Here is a 17,941-nt window from a genome sequence, read left to right on the forward strand (position 1 = left end):
CTGGTCAATGGAGGTTACTCTGAGAAAAGTGATGTCACCAGTGGTGTGCCTCTAGGTTTGGTGCTTGGTCCTGTTTTTAGTATTTTTGAAAGCGATATTGCTGAAGGGTTGATAGGTAAAATTTGCCTATTTGTGGATGATACCAAATTTGCAACAGGGACGTCACCTAGCAAAGCTTGAGGCATGGTCTGAAATTTGGCAGCTAAGATTTAATGCTAAGAATTGCAAGATCGTGGATTTGGGCTGCAAAAACCCGAAGGAATGGTACAGTTTAGTGGGTGAAGAACTTTTGTGCACGAAAGAGGAGAGGGACTTTGGCCACCTTAAGATCATCACATACTGTCACACCAAACAGGTTGAAAAGGTGACAGCGAAAGCTAGAAGGATGCTTGGGAGCACAGGAATAGCTGTTAGGTATTGATGCCCCAATGCCCCACCCCCGTGAGACCTCATTTAGAATATTGTGTACAACTTTAGAGACCACACTTTCAAAAAGATATTTTATTTTATTTATTTGCTCAATTATTTAGCCCATCCTCCCAAAGGAGCCCAGAACGGGTTACAAAGTACATCCACAATATAATCGAGACAGGACAAAGATTACATAATTTACAATATAGACATTACAAAAAATATATCCAGCTCTGGTAAGAGTAGGCGGCGTAGGTGGGTTGACTCTGAATGGCATTTCTGGGTGCATGTCCTTAAGGGGCTGGGTTTGTGAATGGACGGTTTTCATAGCCTTTCTGAAGCTCCAGAGTGCATCTAATGTTCTAACAGATGGGGGGATGGTGTGCCATAGTCTGGGTATAAACAGGATGGAATTGGTCCAGAGGAAGGCAACAAAAATGTGCTTGTTTAAAAAAACACCCAAAACCTAGCCCTGAGAATCTAGTAAAAAGACATGAATAATTCAATGAAGCAAGAAAACTACCATTCCTTTAATAATTACATGTACAATGGCTTTATTAGAAATGCACCATCTTGTGGTCAATTCAACAATTGCATCTTTATACCATATTATGGTAAAACAAAAATTTCTATCCAAATGGTAGAAAATTGTGTGCATTATTAAATAGTACAGAAAAAAATGCTCTTTTTCACAAGCATTACTGGAGTTGAAAGTAGGACAATAGATTTTTAAAAATTTACATTTAAAAAGGTGCTCTTCACTGAAAATCTAGAGTTTCAATCTTGATTCTTTTGTTTGTAACGCCTTCCCTGCCACATTAACTCTCTCTGTAAGCATCTCAGCTTCATCAGCACTTCTGTTTGCATGCACATTCCTCAGTAAAAAGTGGGTCATGAAAAGCTTCAAGCCTTCGCGGAGCATGCCTAATTGCGCATTGCCAGATACCCTGCAAAGGAAAAACAGGTATAATTGAATACGTACATGACACCTTAGATCCATGCAGGATTCCAGGGACCTTAAAGAAAAGAGCAAAAATTAAAATGCAAACAGGGTTCATAGACAACGGCGCGAAAGACAAAAGCGCGCGCCGCCGCTCTAAATTACAGTTTTTAGGGGCTCTGACGGGGGTTTTTGTTGGGGAACCCCCCAGTTTACTTAATAGACATCGCGCCGGCGTTATGGGGGGCTTGGGGGGTTGTAACCCTCCACATTTTACTGTAAACTGAACTTTTTCCCTAAAAACAGGGAAAAAGTTCAGTTTTCAGTAAAATGTGGGGGGGTTACAACCCCCCACAACGCGACGTCTATTAAGTAAACTGGGGGGTTCCCCAACAAAAACCCCCGTCGGAGCCCCTAAAAACTGTAATTTAGAGCGGCAGCGCGCGCTGCGCTCAATTGTCTGGGCGCGCCTTTGTCCCAGCGCGCTTTTGACCTGACACCTGCAAACAGCAATAGCAAGCAACTGTGCCTTGTGACTAAAATCATTGTTAAAGGTATTCAGCTACACAACAGATGCCATATTAAAGCTGCTCTCATACCTTCTCTTCAGCTGGTGGGTTGTTTCTAACATATCGCACAGATGGCTCCTGGTCATCCGACTGCCCAGAGCCAGCTGTTCTATCACTGCAAAGGATCTAAATAACACTCTCTGATATTAGGAACAAAGTTATAGATGGCAAAACACATCAGCTAATAAGTACCCAGCTTTGGAGAATGTGGGTAGTCATTGAGTTGCATATGTTTCAGAGCAAGGCATCTTCAGAAGATGCTGACAAAACTCTGAAATTAGAATATCCCAGTAAAGTTTTTGTAGCCCAGGTACATTTCAATATAGAACAGAGAAAGGATTCCAGATTAGCTTCATCACCTGCTACATGGTTATGAATACAAAATGAAAAACATGGTTTAAGCTTGTCTACCTGTGAATTCAAAAAGCTTAAGATGCAACATTGAAGAGTTAAAATGTGTGGCAACTTGACACCCAATGGTAGTAGTAGGAGACTACCCAAATACCCGGGAACAAATGTAACAAAAACTGATGAAAAATGTATGCAAAAAATTATCACCTCCAGTTTAACAAATAGATGGGTTTTTTTTTCATTCAAGATTTCTTAAAAGTTGAGACCTCGGTGTGAACTTTATCTACTATTAAAAGTCTCTTTTCTTAATCATAACACCATTTTTTCCATTTAAAGCACACCTCAACTTATTTCAAGTAACTTGCATATTATTTAATAATGGATGAATTTTACTTACGTTTCAGAGTTCTGTCCTGGTAGACCAATGGTCCATCTAGCCCAGTAGGCCATCCTCACTGTGGCTAATCCAGGTCACTAGAACCTGGCAAAACCCCAAAAAGTAGCAACATTCGATGCTACCAATCCAGGGCAAGCAGTAGCTTTCCCAATGTCTGTCTTAACAACAGACTATGGACTTTTCCTCCAAGAAATTGTCCAAACCTTTCTTAAAACCAGCTACATTAACCACTCTTACAATACGTTCCAGAACTTAACTATTCTCTGAGTGAAAAAATATTTCCCTGTAACTTCATCAAGTGTCCCTTAGTCTTTGTAATTTTTGACAGAATAAAAAAAAAATAATAATAATAATTCGATCCACTTGTACCCGTTTTACACCACTCAGGATTTTGTAGACTTCAATCATATCTCCCCCTCAGCTGTCTCTTTTTCAAGCAGCCACAGAATCAATACAACCCTGGAGGAGAATGGAACAGTGAGGAGAAACCAATACCTAGAGCAGGGGTGCCCAATAGGTCGATCACGATCGACCGGTAAATCACCAAGGCAAAGTGAGTTGATTGTGGAGCCCATCCTGGGCTCCGTGATAGACTCACTTTGCCTTGGCGATCTACCGGGCCGATCAGCCTTCCTCTCCCCGACATCAATTCTGCCGTCGGAGAGGAAGTTCGGGCCAGCCAATCGCTGCCTGGCTGGGCCGGAACTTCCTCTCCGACGGCAGAATTGACATCGGGGAGAGGAATGCTGGTCGGCCCAACGCAAGAAAGTAGGGAGAGCTTGGGGGGGGGGCGGTGACTTTGGGGCCTGTTACCTGATGGCGGCAGCTTGGGGGCCTGTTCCCCGATGGTGGCAGCAGTGGCTTGGTGGAGGGCAGGCAGAAAGAAAGAAAGGGGGCATGAAGAGAGGAAAAAAGAAAGGGAGGCAGGGAGAAAGAAAGGGCAGGGAGAGAGGAAGAAAAAGTTGGGGGAGGGAATAAGGTCTGGAGGAGAGGAAGCATACAGGCTGAAAGAAGGGAAGAATGATTGGATGCACAGTCAGAAGAAGAAAGTGCAACCAGAGACTCATGAAATCACCAGACAACAAAGGTAGGAAAAATGTGTCTGAATTTATATCTGCTGTCTATATTTTGCACTTTTACTAAACCACAATAGCAGTTTTTAGCGCAGGGAGCCTATGACCGTTGAGAGTATCGCTGGGCATTCAGCGCAGCTCCCTGTGCTAAAAACTGCTATTGTGGTTTAGTAAAAAGGGAGGGGGGTATATTTGTCTATTTTTGTATGATTGTTACTGAGATGACAGTGCATAGAGTCATCTGCCTTGATCTCTTTGAAAAAAACCCCGGAATAGGAATTATAATTAACATTTTCTCAGCATACAGTATGCTTTGTGTTTTTTTTTAATTTAAAAATTTTTTTTATTTTTGGTAGATCATTTTGACTTGATCATTTTAAAAGTAGCTTGCAAGCCCAAAAAGTGTGGGCACCCCTGACCTAGAGCAAGAAGGAGCATCGCACAATTAAAAACACAGAGAGGCAGTGCATTTTAAAATCCCCCGATGAAGAACCACTTGAGGGTGTCGGGAGTTTTGAGCATTTTATCAGCGCTGGTTGTGGTTTGATCCACTCAAGATAAGTGTTGCCTTTCTATGCAGGGATGTCTATCTTTTGTGATATAATTGTTTCTCCAGCAGATTTTCAAATATTGCAATTTTGTTGCTTATTAGTAATTGGCAACATTATTTCTTGTTAATGAGTGGAGATTTTTCATTGCAACAGAGTTGCTTTACCTTAGAGACCAGTGACTAGGTATTATTTTTGAATAAACTGTAAGGGATGGGAAGGAGGAATGGGCATACATGATTAAAAGCAAAGTCGCAGGATGTGGACTTGAAATGATATCTAAGTCATACAGTATTTCTCCGAAATTCATGGGGGTTCCATTCCAGGTACACCCACAAATTTGGAAAAACCCGCGAATGCAGTTTTGCGTCTGTCAAAAGGCAGGAGAGGGCAGAAAATCATTTGCGGTATGCTCCGACCACCTCTTCCTATTACTAAAATCAGGCTACACCAATCAGGAGCTGCTTTGACACGCAGCTCCTGATTGGTGTGGCCTGACTTTAGTAATAGGAAGAGGCGGTCGGAGCATACTGCAAATTACTGAGTCTGCGATTTGCGAATGAACACTGTAAGAGGTCCTATGATCTGACTTCCTATGATATGTGATATGCCCACCCTCTATTATAAGAAATGTGTTTGATGGGAATAGTATGTGAACATGGAACATGAAAGTTGTCAGTGATAAATTTAGTTGAAACTTTTAGGTAAGTTAGGATGTCTCAGCAAGTTTCAGCGACTATAAGGATAGGAATATCACTAAAAGATAATTGTTTTTGATCATCTTTTTACCCACTTATTCTATAGAGATTTCAATATGGGTAGGATGTCATTTTGAGGCCTGGCATTTTTTTGGCATCTTTGGGTTCTTCAGTTTCCAGCTGGCTTAGGGCTCTCTCTCGCCAGGGGTCAGTTGCCCTAGTTGCACTCCCCTACTATGTGTGATCTTTATGTTTTGCACAATATAGGGGAAAATGGATCTTCCTATTTCTTTGGTGTTGTGCTAAATGCAAGGTGTAGCTTCTTGGGATTTTGGTTTAATTTACTTATGTTTATCATTTTTGGTCAGCTATTATGAATTTGGCATTTGTGTGTGTGACCAAGATATTCTGTTAGCATGATTTTTCTATGTAGCATTCTGTAGTAATTTGGCCTGTTCAGTTTTCTAGATAATGGAGGGGATATTTATGAAGGGGAAAGGAGGGGGGAGACAGGGGGTTTTGTTGATCCTTGTTCTGTATTATTATTCCCATAAGCTCGGTCCCCATCCCATTCGCACAAGCCTTTCATGAATAGTTATGATTTTATTAAAGTATAAAAAGAAACAATATACTGTACAATTGTCATTTTATAAAACACAAATAATACAGAGCAATGATCAACAAAACCCCTGTCTCCTCTCCCCTTCACAAATATCACTTTCACTATCGAGAAAACTATATAAGTCAAATTATTACAGAATGCTACACAGAAAAATCAAGCTAACAGAATACTTCAGTCACACATGGCAGGAATAGCATTAGGCGGTGTAAATAGGGAACTCCCCCTGGTCAGAGAGAGCTCTAAGCCAGTTGAAAGCTAAAGCAGAACAAGTGGGGGCTTTGCAGTCCCCAGTTATGTCTAACACCAGCTTTAGCAGGATACATATTTCAAATCTCCTGACCATTTGACATGTCTTCTTTCTCCATGCTTACTATTCATCTTCCATCTCTGTGTATGGTTTTTCCTCCATGTTCAGTAAGCATCTCCCTTCTCTGTCTCCTATATTTCCCTTTCTAGTATTTCCCCTGTGCACATCTCCCTACCTTCATCATCTCACCATTCAATGATCCCCTCCTCCTGTGTACAATATCACTCCTCGATATGCCCTGCCTGTCCAGCATCTTCCTTCTGCATTCTTATTCTCCATGTCTAGCCATCTTCTCTCTGTATCCATAACCCTCCCATGTCTAGCATTACCCCTCTGTGTCCATATACCACCCCCATGCAGATGCAGCATTCCTCTTTTTGTCCCTGTTCCTATGTTCCCATCCATGCCCACCTTTCTCTCCTTTTTCTATAGCTCCGTGTCCAGCTTCTCTCCTCTCTTACTCCCTTACACCAATGTGTATCTCACACTCTCTCTCTCTCTCTCTCTTTCCTCCCTCCCTCTGCTATGTTCAATATTTCACTCACTCTTCCTTCATCCCCTTGGTTCAGAGTTTCTCTTTTCCTTTCCTTCTTTTTCTTCCTCCCCACAGGTCCTGCACCTCTCCCAGGTGTGGATTTGACACTTCTCCCTTCTCTCCAGATCACTCCATCCACCACATGGGCCCAGCACTTGTTCCCTTACCCCCAATCCCCAGACTAGATCCAGCAACTGTCTCTCTTCCCTTCAGCTCCAGCCGGTCCACGTCCAGCAGCCCAAGCAACTCCCTCCCCCCTTTGTGGGTGCAACAGCAGCCTCCCTCCCTCCCTATTGCTGGTTCAACAGCCCCCCCCAACCCTCGCACCCTCCCTCTCGATGGCGGACGGTAACCCCCCCCCAAATAACAAAAAACAAACAAACCTGCGAGGGCACCTCCTGGGGCAAGCATGCCCAACCCGGGTGGCGAGAAGGGGCCGACCCAGGAGTCACAATTGCAGGGATTTTTTTCTTTTTTTTTGCCATCCGCCATTGGGAGGGAGGATGTGAGGGTTGGAGGACTGTTGGACCGGCGATGGGGAAGGAGGGAGGGGGGCTGCTGGACTTGTGATTTCGCTGAGGAGAACACGAGGCAACTCACGGCAGATACTTCACTGCGGTGATAAGGCCATTCACCGCTCCATGGGACGTTGAATGGCCTTGTCCCTTTACTCGCGGCAACCAGTCTTTTTCCCCTCTGTTCCTGCGGGTAACAGTTACCATGTCATTCTTTACTGCTGAATACTTGTGACCTGGAAAACAGAATACTGAGCTAGATGTGGGTTTCCCCCCCCCCAGCAGAATTCAGTGTACAGCTGCAATCACCATCTTGAAAAAGGCACACAACCAGAGGGTACAATTCAAGGCTACAAGAGGAAGGGTGAAACAGTACATGGAAAAGTTTGATTTTTCTGGTGTTTTGTTTTATTTTTGCACTGGTGTATTTTATGGTAAAATTGATGTGTGACTGCAGACTGGACAGACCATTCAGGTCTTTATCTGCTGTCAGGTCTTTATCTGCTGTCATTTACTATGCTATATTATGAACTAGTGCTGCCTGATTTCCGATTCGAATCGATTCTCCGATTCACTTTGGGTGAATCGATGTGTATTTTAAAAAAATCGGCCTCTCCGATTCGGGGCCCAACCCTCCTCCCCGGGCATGGCTGTCATCGCGATCACGAATCCTGCTGCCACCGACACTCAAAACATTTTTTTTTTTTTTTTTTTAACTCTCACCAGCTTGTGGATTCTCCGGCATGACTCAGCACAGCCTGAAGTTCTGTGTTTGACTCCGGCCAAAGAAAGTAAAAAAGAAAAAAAAAAAACAAAAAACCAGGTGATTTTTCAAACCCTCCCGGTAACACTAGCCTGGATTAGCAGCTGCACCGCTCTCTCCTTCCATAGCTTTAGCGAGTCAATTCCTTCTGCATCCTCAGGGCCTCTGCTAGGCCGCCCTGCCTCCGAGGACGAAGGAAGTTGCATCATTGGAGGCAGGATGGCCTAGCAAAGGCCCTGAGGCTGCAGAAGGGAACTGACTCACTAAAGCTACGGAAGGAGAGAGCGGTGCAGCTACTAATCCAGGCTAGTGTTACCGGGAGGGATTGAAAAATCACCTGGTTTTTCGGGGTTTTTTTTCTTTTTTACTTTCTTTGGCCGGAGTCAAACACAGAACTTCAGGTTGTGCTGAGTCAGGCCGGGGAATCCACAAGCTGGTGAGAGTCTGTTAATCGGAAGGGGGGGGTGGTGCCGATGGACCTGGGAGACAAGAGGGAGGGGTGCTGATAGGAGGCGAGGAGAGGGGGGAGTGGTGCTGACAGACCTGGGAGGTGAGTGGTTAAGGTACTGCTTCTAGTCAGAGGGAAAGGGAAGGGAGAGGAGCCCTGCTAGTTGGAGAGGAGAGGTGCTGCTTGCCCTGGGGGTGGAAAGGAGAGGTCTGCAGCTAGTTGGTGGGGGAAACGGAAGTAGAGAGGAGGGGAGGGAGAGGTACTGTTGGAGCTGAGTGGTGGAGGGAGGTAAGAGGGAGAGGTGTTGCTGGATTGGGAACAGAGGAGAGTGCTGCTGGACTTAAAATGGAAGAGGAAAAGCTGCAGCAGGACTGAGGGGAGAGCAGTGGAGGAGGAGGAGTGGATGGGGGAAGGGGGAAGAGCAATGGGGGAGGAGAGTGAGAGGGGAAGAAGGAAGAGAAGGAGGGAGTGAGGGATAGAGAGGGAAGGAGGGAGAGAGAGGGAAGGAGGGAGAAGGAAGACCAGGAAGGGAGAGGAGAAGAAAGAGAGATGCCAAGATCATGGAAATGGAAGGGGAGGACACAGATGGACGATAGATGGTTAGCACGGAGAAAGAAGCGAGTTATCAGAAGACAACCAGAGCCTGGGACCAACATGATTTGAATAATGACCAGACAGCAAAAGGTAGAAAAAATCATTTTCTTTTCTGTTTTGTGATTACAATATGTCAGATTTGAAACGTGTATCCTGCCAGACCTGGTGTTAGACCGCAAACATGAGCCAGGATTTACCAGAGAGATGAAAAGTCTTTTTTGTTTATTTTGTTTACACCACAACGCCAGTGTGGGTAGGAGAGGGCAAAGGGGGTGAAGAGGCTGTAAAACAGGTGAAGAGGCTATAAAATAAACCCACCAGGATGTTTGAAAAAAACACCCAATTGGGCAGGAAAATTGAATCGAATCGAAAATTCGATTCAATAGGCTGAATCGAATCGAATTTTTTTTTCCTGAATCAGGCAGCACTACTATGAACTTTTGATCTGACCCAGTATAGAAGTCTTATAAGCACAGCACAAAATCTGAGGCTATGCCTATATATAGGCTTCAAGAGAAAAATCTGATCGTGGGAAAAGGAAAATTGTGAAGTGTTTATTTCATGTCATTAAGGGAGCAGTCAACAAATCAAATACATTTCTAGCAACGCTGTGAAGGCACACAACAAAAGCCCAAAGGTTCCACAATAATAATAATAGCTTTATTTAAATCCCATCATACCTTTTCAGTTCAAGACAGTAGTAGAAGGGAATCCAAAAAAGGCAGAAACTATGGAATACAATGTTTTTGATGTCATATTTATTAAAGATAAAAGCAAGTACATCCACTGTAAGAAGCAGCTGACCCAATTAATGGCAGCAGACCTGACACGGTCCATGTTTTGGCTTACACAAGCCTTCCTCTCTATCTTCTCACCTTTTATTATTATGATCATTTTTTTAAAAACGTGCAAAATGTTGGCTGCACCTCATTCAGCCTCGCTCTCAAATCTTATTGAATTTGCAAGCTGCACCTAACTTCATCCATGTCTATCACAAATATTCCATCCCTTTCACACCCCACAATGGGGTTTTACTGGTTACGATACAGCCAAGCTTACATTTTCATAGACGTACCATTTTCTTGCACTATGACACTCACCATTCTCCCATTCTTTATTTACATTATTCCCTTACAGATACATTTATTTCACACCCCTAGGATCCCCTGAAAGCTTGCGTAAGCCGAAACATGGACTGTGTCGCCATTAATTGGGTCAACTGCTTCTTACAGTGGACGTAATATTTATTAAAGACAAAAGCAAGTGTATCAAGAACATTGTATTTCACAGTTTCTGTCTTTTTAGCAAAGCTGTGAACCAAAGCTCATACTAATTCTTCTGAAAACCTGAAGTGAGGTGACTAAACCCCCCCCCCCCCCAAACCTGTCCTGGAGAATCCTCATCCATTGCATTTTCAGAATATACAGTTTGCTTGCAATAAACCTGCACTCTGCAGAGGCAGTGCATGCAAATTTCTCTCATGTATATTCATACCAATACCAATACCCTGACAATCTGACATCTTCCAGACAGCTTTGGAAACTATTAGCCCAAAGAATCCTGCTCTCTGCATGTCATGAAGTTTATAAACATTTGTTACTTACCTTCCAAAAATCTGAATTAGTTCTTCTGGGTCTGTTTCCATTAATAGCTTATATAGAACTTGTCGCAGGAAGTGAACTCTGCTTTTATCTAGCTCACTAAACTCTATCACCTAGGCCAGAAAACAATAGAAATTTCATTTTTTTTTTTTTGCTATGGTTTTACATTTAAAAAAAAATCTCTTTATAAGGTAAATTCAGTACAACAAAACAAATGGAGGGCTAGATGCACAAAACATGGTCGTTAAGAACATGTGAACTGATGTTGGCCAATTTTTTGGCTGACTGTAACATCGATTGATGCACCAACAAACCTCCAAACAAATTATTTGCACAGGGGTTCATGGTAATCCCCATCCGATCAATCGCTCTCAGAGCAACTGACACATGCACAGAGCCGGTTTGGGGAAGCCCCTCAGTTGTTGGTGCTTTTTTCTTTTTTAATGGCACAGATATTGTGCGTGTGTTACACACACACACAATATCCCATTAAAAAAAAATTCTGTGCCCCCTCCCTTCCTGTCGATGACAGCCCTCCCCAAACACCACCCCTATGAACTGGCACTGGGAGACCCCCCCCTTGCAAAAATTGGCAGGAAGAATGCCCACTTCCCCCTGCAACGGAGGCCCCCCTCCGTGAACATCCCCTAAACTCTCCCCTTCCCATAAAAAAAGGGCAGGAGAGATGCTCCCCACGACCCCTCACCGTACCTTTGTGAGAAGTTGAGAGCAGAAGGGATGCTTGGCCCCTACTGCTCCAAGGCGTGCCAGTCAAAATTAACTTGCCTTCCCCTCCCCTTAGGAATGGTGTTAGGTGCGTGAGCCAATCAGGGCCTTAGGCCCTACCCTGTGCATCACATGATGCACCAGGGAGGGGAAGGCCTGTCATTTTAGACTAGCGTCCCTCCTGCTCTCAACTTCTCACAAAAGTACAGATTGTGGGGGGAGGTTCGGAGGAGAATCTTGTGGCAAGAAGGAGTGAGCATCCCTCCTGCATTTTTTTTTTTGGGGGGGAGGGGGAGGTAGGGTTGGTTCCCCCCAAACCTCACTGAATAAAATATATTTTATTGGTCAAATGGCATTCTGTTAAAGCAAAGGATCTGCACAGTCAATTGTCAAGTCACTGAAAGTAAGGCAAAGATCAGGTCATTAATATCTGCTAACAAGCAGAAAAAAATCCCATTACTTTTTCATGATTAACAGACTCTGGCAGTCAACTAGCAGAAATTACAATACAGTGGTTATATATATTTACTAAAATAAATTGCAACAGCATAGCAACAGACAAAGATTTGTTGTCCCATTACCTCCTGTTATTTGAAAAAAGGTTTAGTGTTTACAATTTAAAATCTAATTCAAATAAGCTTTCCAAAGCCAAGTGAAGTCCCTAACATCAACAGGCTGCAACACAAATCTAAGTCAGCAATAAACTACTGCGCCTCCGTGCACTCTTAAGTAAGAATGCAGAGCCTAACGGGTTATGGGAGAAGAGGACCTGCTTTATATAGGGCACAGCTGAGATTTCTATGGTGCCAAGTCTTGAGGTGAACTGTTTTATTGGAAGGTTTGTGGGTGGTAGGGGGATGGTAGAGGGGGCGCCTCAAGGAGATGAAATCATTTACATACACAATCTCTCTATGCCTCTAGAGTTTTAATTCCTTTCAGTAACTAAAGAAGCTTCAGAAGCCATAGGGAAATCAGATCCTGCTGAGAAATTTAGTGGATACATTTCTGATACAAATTAAACTCACAATATACAAACCCCTACCTCCCCTTCCCCCCACAAATGCAGGAGGGATGCTCATTCCCTCTTGCCACTGGATGCTCCCCCAAACCTCCCCCCACAACCTGTACCTTTGTGAGAAGTTGAGAGAAGGAGGGATGCCAGTCTGAAATGATGGGCCTTCCCCACTCTGGTGCATCATGTGATGCATGGGGTGGGGTCTAAGGGCTGATTGGCTCAGGCACCTAAGGTTACTTGTAAGGGGAGGAGCATGCAAGAGGGAGTGCCTCCATTGGCAGGAAAAAGTGGGCATTTCTCCTGCCAATTTTTTCTTTGTGTGTGGGGAGGGGGGAGGTTCGGGTCCCAGTTATAAAATATTAATTTCAGTGCTGAACTATTTGGTAAAAATAGCTAAAAATGTTTGCTTTTTTGTGCATCACAATTTCTTTTCTTCTCTTGTTTGTGGGACTGCAGGAAACTGCTGCCTCCCTCTTTTAGATCATCAATTGCTTTCCTAGTTTACCTGTCATTTCAATATTAATGATCTTATTTGCATGGCCGAATCAGAGAATGAGCGATTGTGCAGAAAACTATGTGGTGAGCTGTTTCTATATCGGGTTGGCAAAATTGGTTTAGCAATTTTAAGACAATTGCTGACATTAGTGCATTTAGGCCACAAAGAAAAGACACATGGTGGACTCTTCCATGTGCACCACCAAAATTCAAAGTACAAGTCCAGCACCTCATGCATCCAAGTTTGCATATCCTCTATAATAAAACCCTAAGCGTGCATGCGCACTTAGGGTTTCGTGTTCCCTGCCACCATGGTCTGTCTCTGTTTCCGTGCTGAATTTGATTTTTGAACACGGAGGCAGGGAACACGCCAGCAACTCCCCCCTCTCGCCCTCACTCACCAACCGCTGCTCCTCCTCTTCAAATTAGCCTGCTGAGGAATAGCGGCTGGCTGTAGTGAACCTCGCAGGCCGCTCTCCACCTCGGTAGCACGTTGCCTCTGATGCATGGGATTGCGTCAGAGGGAACGTGCTACCGAGGTGGAGAGCGGCCTGCGAGGTTCGCTACAGCCGGCTGCAATCCTCAGGCTGCTTTGAAGAGGAGCAGGCCAGAAGACACCAGGAAGCCGGGATGGAAGGAGGATAAGAACGGGAACAATACAGGCAGGCAGGGGGCCAGGGCGAGAGGGAAAGGGAAAGGGGGCTGCTTTGGGGGGAGGGGTGTGCTGGGGGGCAGACAGCAATCATGCTTTGCTCTGGGAGGGGGGGAACAGAAGGGGGCCATGGAGAAAGCAGGCATGGCACAACAGGGGGCTAGGGAGAGATGGAAAGGGGGCTGTTTTGGGGGGAGGGGTGTGCTGGGGGGGCAGACAGCAATCATGCTTTGCTCTGGGAGGGGGGGAACAGAAGGGGGCCACGGAGCAGGCAGGCATGGTACAACAAGGGGTCAGGGGGAGAGGGAAAGGGGAATGACACACAGACAGGGGGCTAGGGAGAGACACAGACAGAAAGAATGACTGACAGACAGGGGGCCAGAGAGACAGAAAGAAAGGAAGACAGACAGCCAGTGTCCAAGGAGAGAGAGACAAAGAAAAAAGACAGACAGACAGCAGCCAAGGAGAGAGAGAAATAAATAAAGACAGACAGACACACACATCTATTCTAGCACCCGTTAATGTAACGGGCTTAAAGACTAGTATACAAATAAAATATAAGTGCACCAAACAATAGTTACAACTTTTTTTTTTTTTTTTTTTGCTTCCATGTTTCCCCGAAAATAACATCTACCCCAAAAATAAGCTCTAGCATGATTTTCAGGGTAGGTCTTAATATAAGCCCTACCCATGAAAATAAGCCCTAGTCACCGGCAGCAGTGCTTCCCCCCACGCTGACCCTTCCATCTCTCCCTCTTATCCAAACCCTGACTGCAAGACCAAAATTCTGGTAACAAACGGCAGCGTCGGCAGCACAGGCTGTATAGCGGCCTTCTCATGCCTGGGCATTCCATGTGCTATGTTGCTGATGACATCATTAGTGATGCGGCAGAGGAACACCTGGATGTGAGAAGGCTGCAATGTAGCCTGTGCTGCTGAAGCTACCATTTGTTACCAGATATTTCGGTCTTGCGGTCGGGGTTTGGATGGAAGGGAGAGATGAGTGTCAGCGGGGGGAGTGGGGGGCGGAGGGAGAGGATGGGAGGGATAGAAGCTGCAAGAGTTCTGCTGCACAGGGGGATGGGTGGGAGGGAAAGAAAGATACTGCACAAGGGGATGGGGGAGAGGGGAGGAATGATGCTGCACATGTGGGGGAGAGAAAGTAAATAGGAAGAATTGGGGTGGAGGACAGGAAAGGAGAGATGATCATTGTACATGAAAAAAAAATAAGTCCTACCCTGAAAATAAGAGCTAGTGCCTTTTTTGGGCCCCAAATTAATATAAGACAGTGTCTTATTTTCAGGTAAAAACGATATCTCCATCCACTCCCCAACGTTGCCAATCTGTGCATTATTTATGAAATGACCCTCGTAGGAAAGTTAAAGGTTATAGCACTGAATGATGAGATAGATTTAATAGGCATCTCAGAGACATGACGGAAGGAGGACAATCAATGGGACACCATTACCTGGATACAAATTATATCACAAGGATGGAAGAGATCGAATTGAAAGGAGGGATGGGGGGGAAGTTGTGCTATATGTTAAAGAGGGAATTGAACCAAACAAATTAAACATTCTGCATGGCAAAGATAGAAGTGGAATCCATATGGATAGGAATGCCATGTATGAAGGAAAGGAATATATAGATAGGATTATACAACTGTCCCCTACGACAGAATGAGCAGACAGATGAAGAAATGTTTTCAGAGATTAAGAAAGATGGCAAATTGGGCAACAGTATAATAATGAGTGATTTCAATTACCCCAACACTGACTGGATAAATGTTACATCGGGGAATACCAGGGAGGTAAAATTCCTAGATGTCATAAATGACTGCTTCTTGGAGCAACTGGTTCAGGCACTGATAAGAGGAGTTATTTTAAATTTGGTCCGTGTGGATTTGGGGGGGGGGATTTCTTGTTTTTCCATTAAGAATATATAGATGATTGTCGTAAGATATTATTTTCATGTGGTATATATTAGTTGTATATGAATTTGGGAGAGGGGTGAGGGTTAAATCTTCTTGGTGTATGATATTGAAAATTTTTCAAGTGAAGTTGTATTATATTTGGTTGATATTTACTGTACACTTGATGTAAGTTTAAAAATGAATAAAGAAATTATTAAAAAAAAAAATTTGGTCCATAGTCTGTTAATGAGACAGACATGGAGGAAGTAACTGCTTGCCATGGATCGGTAGAATGGAATGTTGCTGCTATTTGGGTGTTTGCCAGGTATTAGTGACCTGGATTGGTCACCGTGAAGATATGGTACTGGGCTATATGGACCATTGGTCTGACCCAGTAATGGAATCTTGGAGATAATGTTTGTGTGAACAAATATATTTTGTCTATTTTTGTAAAATATACAGTATATTTTTATTAAATTGCTTTTATTATTTTATCAATTTTGCCTTCAAAGTATCTTCTGACCTTGAAAACCACTAGTGATAATGACTTTGTCTTCAATAAAGAAGTTATCAGATGGACTAAGTTGGTGACTGTTGTGGTGGACAAATTTCCCAAATCACGGAACTTATCCCACATGCTGAACTGAAACGTCATCTAGAGGTAATGAGAGAGAGAGAGAGAGAGAGAGAAAAAAAAAAAAGCTTAACACCAGCAATGCAGTGGTACTGTTTTTTTCATGTGAAAGTTAATTACCAGTAGTGCACATTAGTTAATGACAATAATAGCAATAATGGAAGCAATAACTTTCATTTTTAAAAATGCAAGCTCTTATGATAATTAAAGTTCTTTTCTTAGGAAATATATTTTAAGGCAAAATAGAAATCTCTACATTTACACCATCTAAGTTTTTCTACTCTTCTCTATTTGTCATACATTATATAGTACAGTGGAACCTTGGTTTACGAGCATAATTCGTTCCAGAAGCATGCTCGTAAACCAAATTGCTCGTATATCATAGCAAGTTTCCCCATAGGAAGTAAAGGAAACTCGCTTTGATTGGTTCCACCTCCTCCCTCCCCCCCCGAGGCCACCGGCGCTGCTCCATTCCCCCCCTCCTTGAGGCCACCGATGCTGCTCAATACCCCTCCCCGTGATCCGGCATCCTCCCCTGCGAACCGGCATCCCCCCCCGCGATCCTACATCCCCCCCCCAAGACGGCAATGACATCCCTTACCCCGACTGGGCACCAGTGCCGGTGCCCGAAGATCCTCCCTCTTCTGGCACGGCCTGGGCTGGGCGGTGCGTCGGAGTTCCTCCCTCTTCTGGGCTGGGCCGGGCTGGACTGGCATGCTCAAAGCCTTCTGGTCTCTCTCTCTCTCTCTGAGATTCTGAATCTGAGAATCTCGGAGAGAGCGAGACCAGAAGGCTTTGAGCATGCGCAAATGCTCTCTCCGAGATTCTGAATCTGAGAATCTCGGGAGAGAGAGAGAGAGACCAGAAGGCTTTGAGCATGCGCAAATGCTCAAAGCCAGTCCAGCCCGGCCCAGCCCAGAAGAGGGAGGATCTTCGGGCACCGGCACTGGTGCCCAGTCGGGGTAAGGGATGTCATTGCCGTGCTCGGGGGGGGGGGGAATGTAGAATCGCGGGGGGGAGGGAGGGCAGACACGAGCGGGGGGGGGGGGGGGGATGCCGGAACGCAGGGTGGGGGGGCCCTCGTACAGCAAGGCAAGCTCGGTTTACGAGGCACCAAGTTTGCAAATGTTTTGCTCGTCTTACAAAACACTCGTAAACCGGTGCACTCGTAAACCGAGGTACCACTGTATATTTAAACTAGAATGGTGGTTTTCGATGTATTGAGGAGTTAGGAGGTTACCTTGTCCCCAGGACACCCCCAGCAGTTGGACTTTCAGGATATCCATAATGAATATGTATGAGATAAACCTGCATTCACTACACCTCCACTGTATGCATATCTCTCATATGCATTCTCACTGTGGGTATCCTGAAAATCTGATTGGCTAGGTATATTCCAATGCCTGCTTTGCAAACTATTGCACTAAAAGAAGATAAAATTATGTCCTTATCTGATAATTTTCTTTCCTTTAGTCACAGCAGATGAATCCAGACACTAGTGGGATTACGTCCACCAACCAGCAGGAGGAGATAGAGCGCACTGAAGTGATCTCGGGTATATCTTGGATGCACATCCTCCTGGCCAATCAGTATAGGTCAGGGGTAGGCAATTCCGGTCCTCGACAGCTGGAGCCAGGTCAGGTTTTCAGGTTATCCACAATAAATATGCATGAGATAGATTTGCATCTCAAGGAGGCAGTTCATACAAATCCATCTCATACATATTCATTGTGGATATTCTGAAAACCTGACCTGGCTCCGGCTTGAGGACCGGAATTGCCTACCCCTGGTATAGGTCTTCTCAAAGCAGTTGAAATAAATCATATAAAAGTAAATCACATAGAACACATTAACCGCATTAAACATATGAGATATAGGACCCCTATGGAACTTCTTCCATCACATGCGCTACCCAAATCATTGATACATCAAAATCAAGACTGCAACTTCGGTCTAAAGGCAAGCCCAAACCGTTCCTAAGAGCCAACAAACCCCGCACCAGCGTGGGGCTCTGGATTCATCTGCTGTGACTAAAGGAAAGAAAATTAATCCGGTAAGGACATAATTTTACCTTCCTTATCATCAACAGCAGATGAATCCAGAGACTAGTAGGATGTACAAAAGCAGTCCAAACA

General features: G+C 44.4%; 1 protein-coding gene across 1 annotated transcript in view; it reads right to left on the reverse strand.

Annotated features, from left to right (window-relative positions):
* Positions 1-948: 948 nt before the first annotated feature.
* NOM1 (nucleolar protein with MIF4G domain 1) overlaps positions 949-17,941 on the reverse strand; it is a 55,349-nt gene continuing 38,356 nt past the window's right edge. The window contains exons 9-11 of the mRNA XM_033931608.1: positions 15,696-15,827; positions 10,376-10,485; positions 949-1,358 (exon numbers count right to left, since the gene is read on the reverse strand). Of these exons, the coding sequence (XP_033787499.1) occupies positions 1,181-1,358; positions 10,376-10,485; positions 15,696-15,827 (420 nt within the window). The 3' untranslated portion in view covers positions 949-1,180. The remainder of the gene's footprint in view (positions 1,359-10,375; positions 10,486-15,695; positions 15,828-17,941) is intronic.

The sequence above is a fragment of the Geotrypetes seraphini genome, chromosome 2 (assembly GCF_902459505.1).
Source record: "Geotrypetes seraphini chromosome 2, aGeoSer1.1, whole genome shotgun sequence".
NCBI lineage: Eukaryota > Metazoa > Chordata > Amphibia > Gymnophiona > Dermophiidae > Geotrypetes > Geotrypetes seraphini.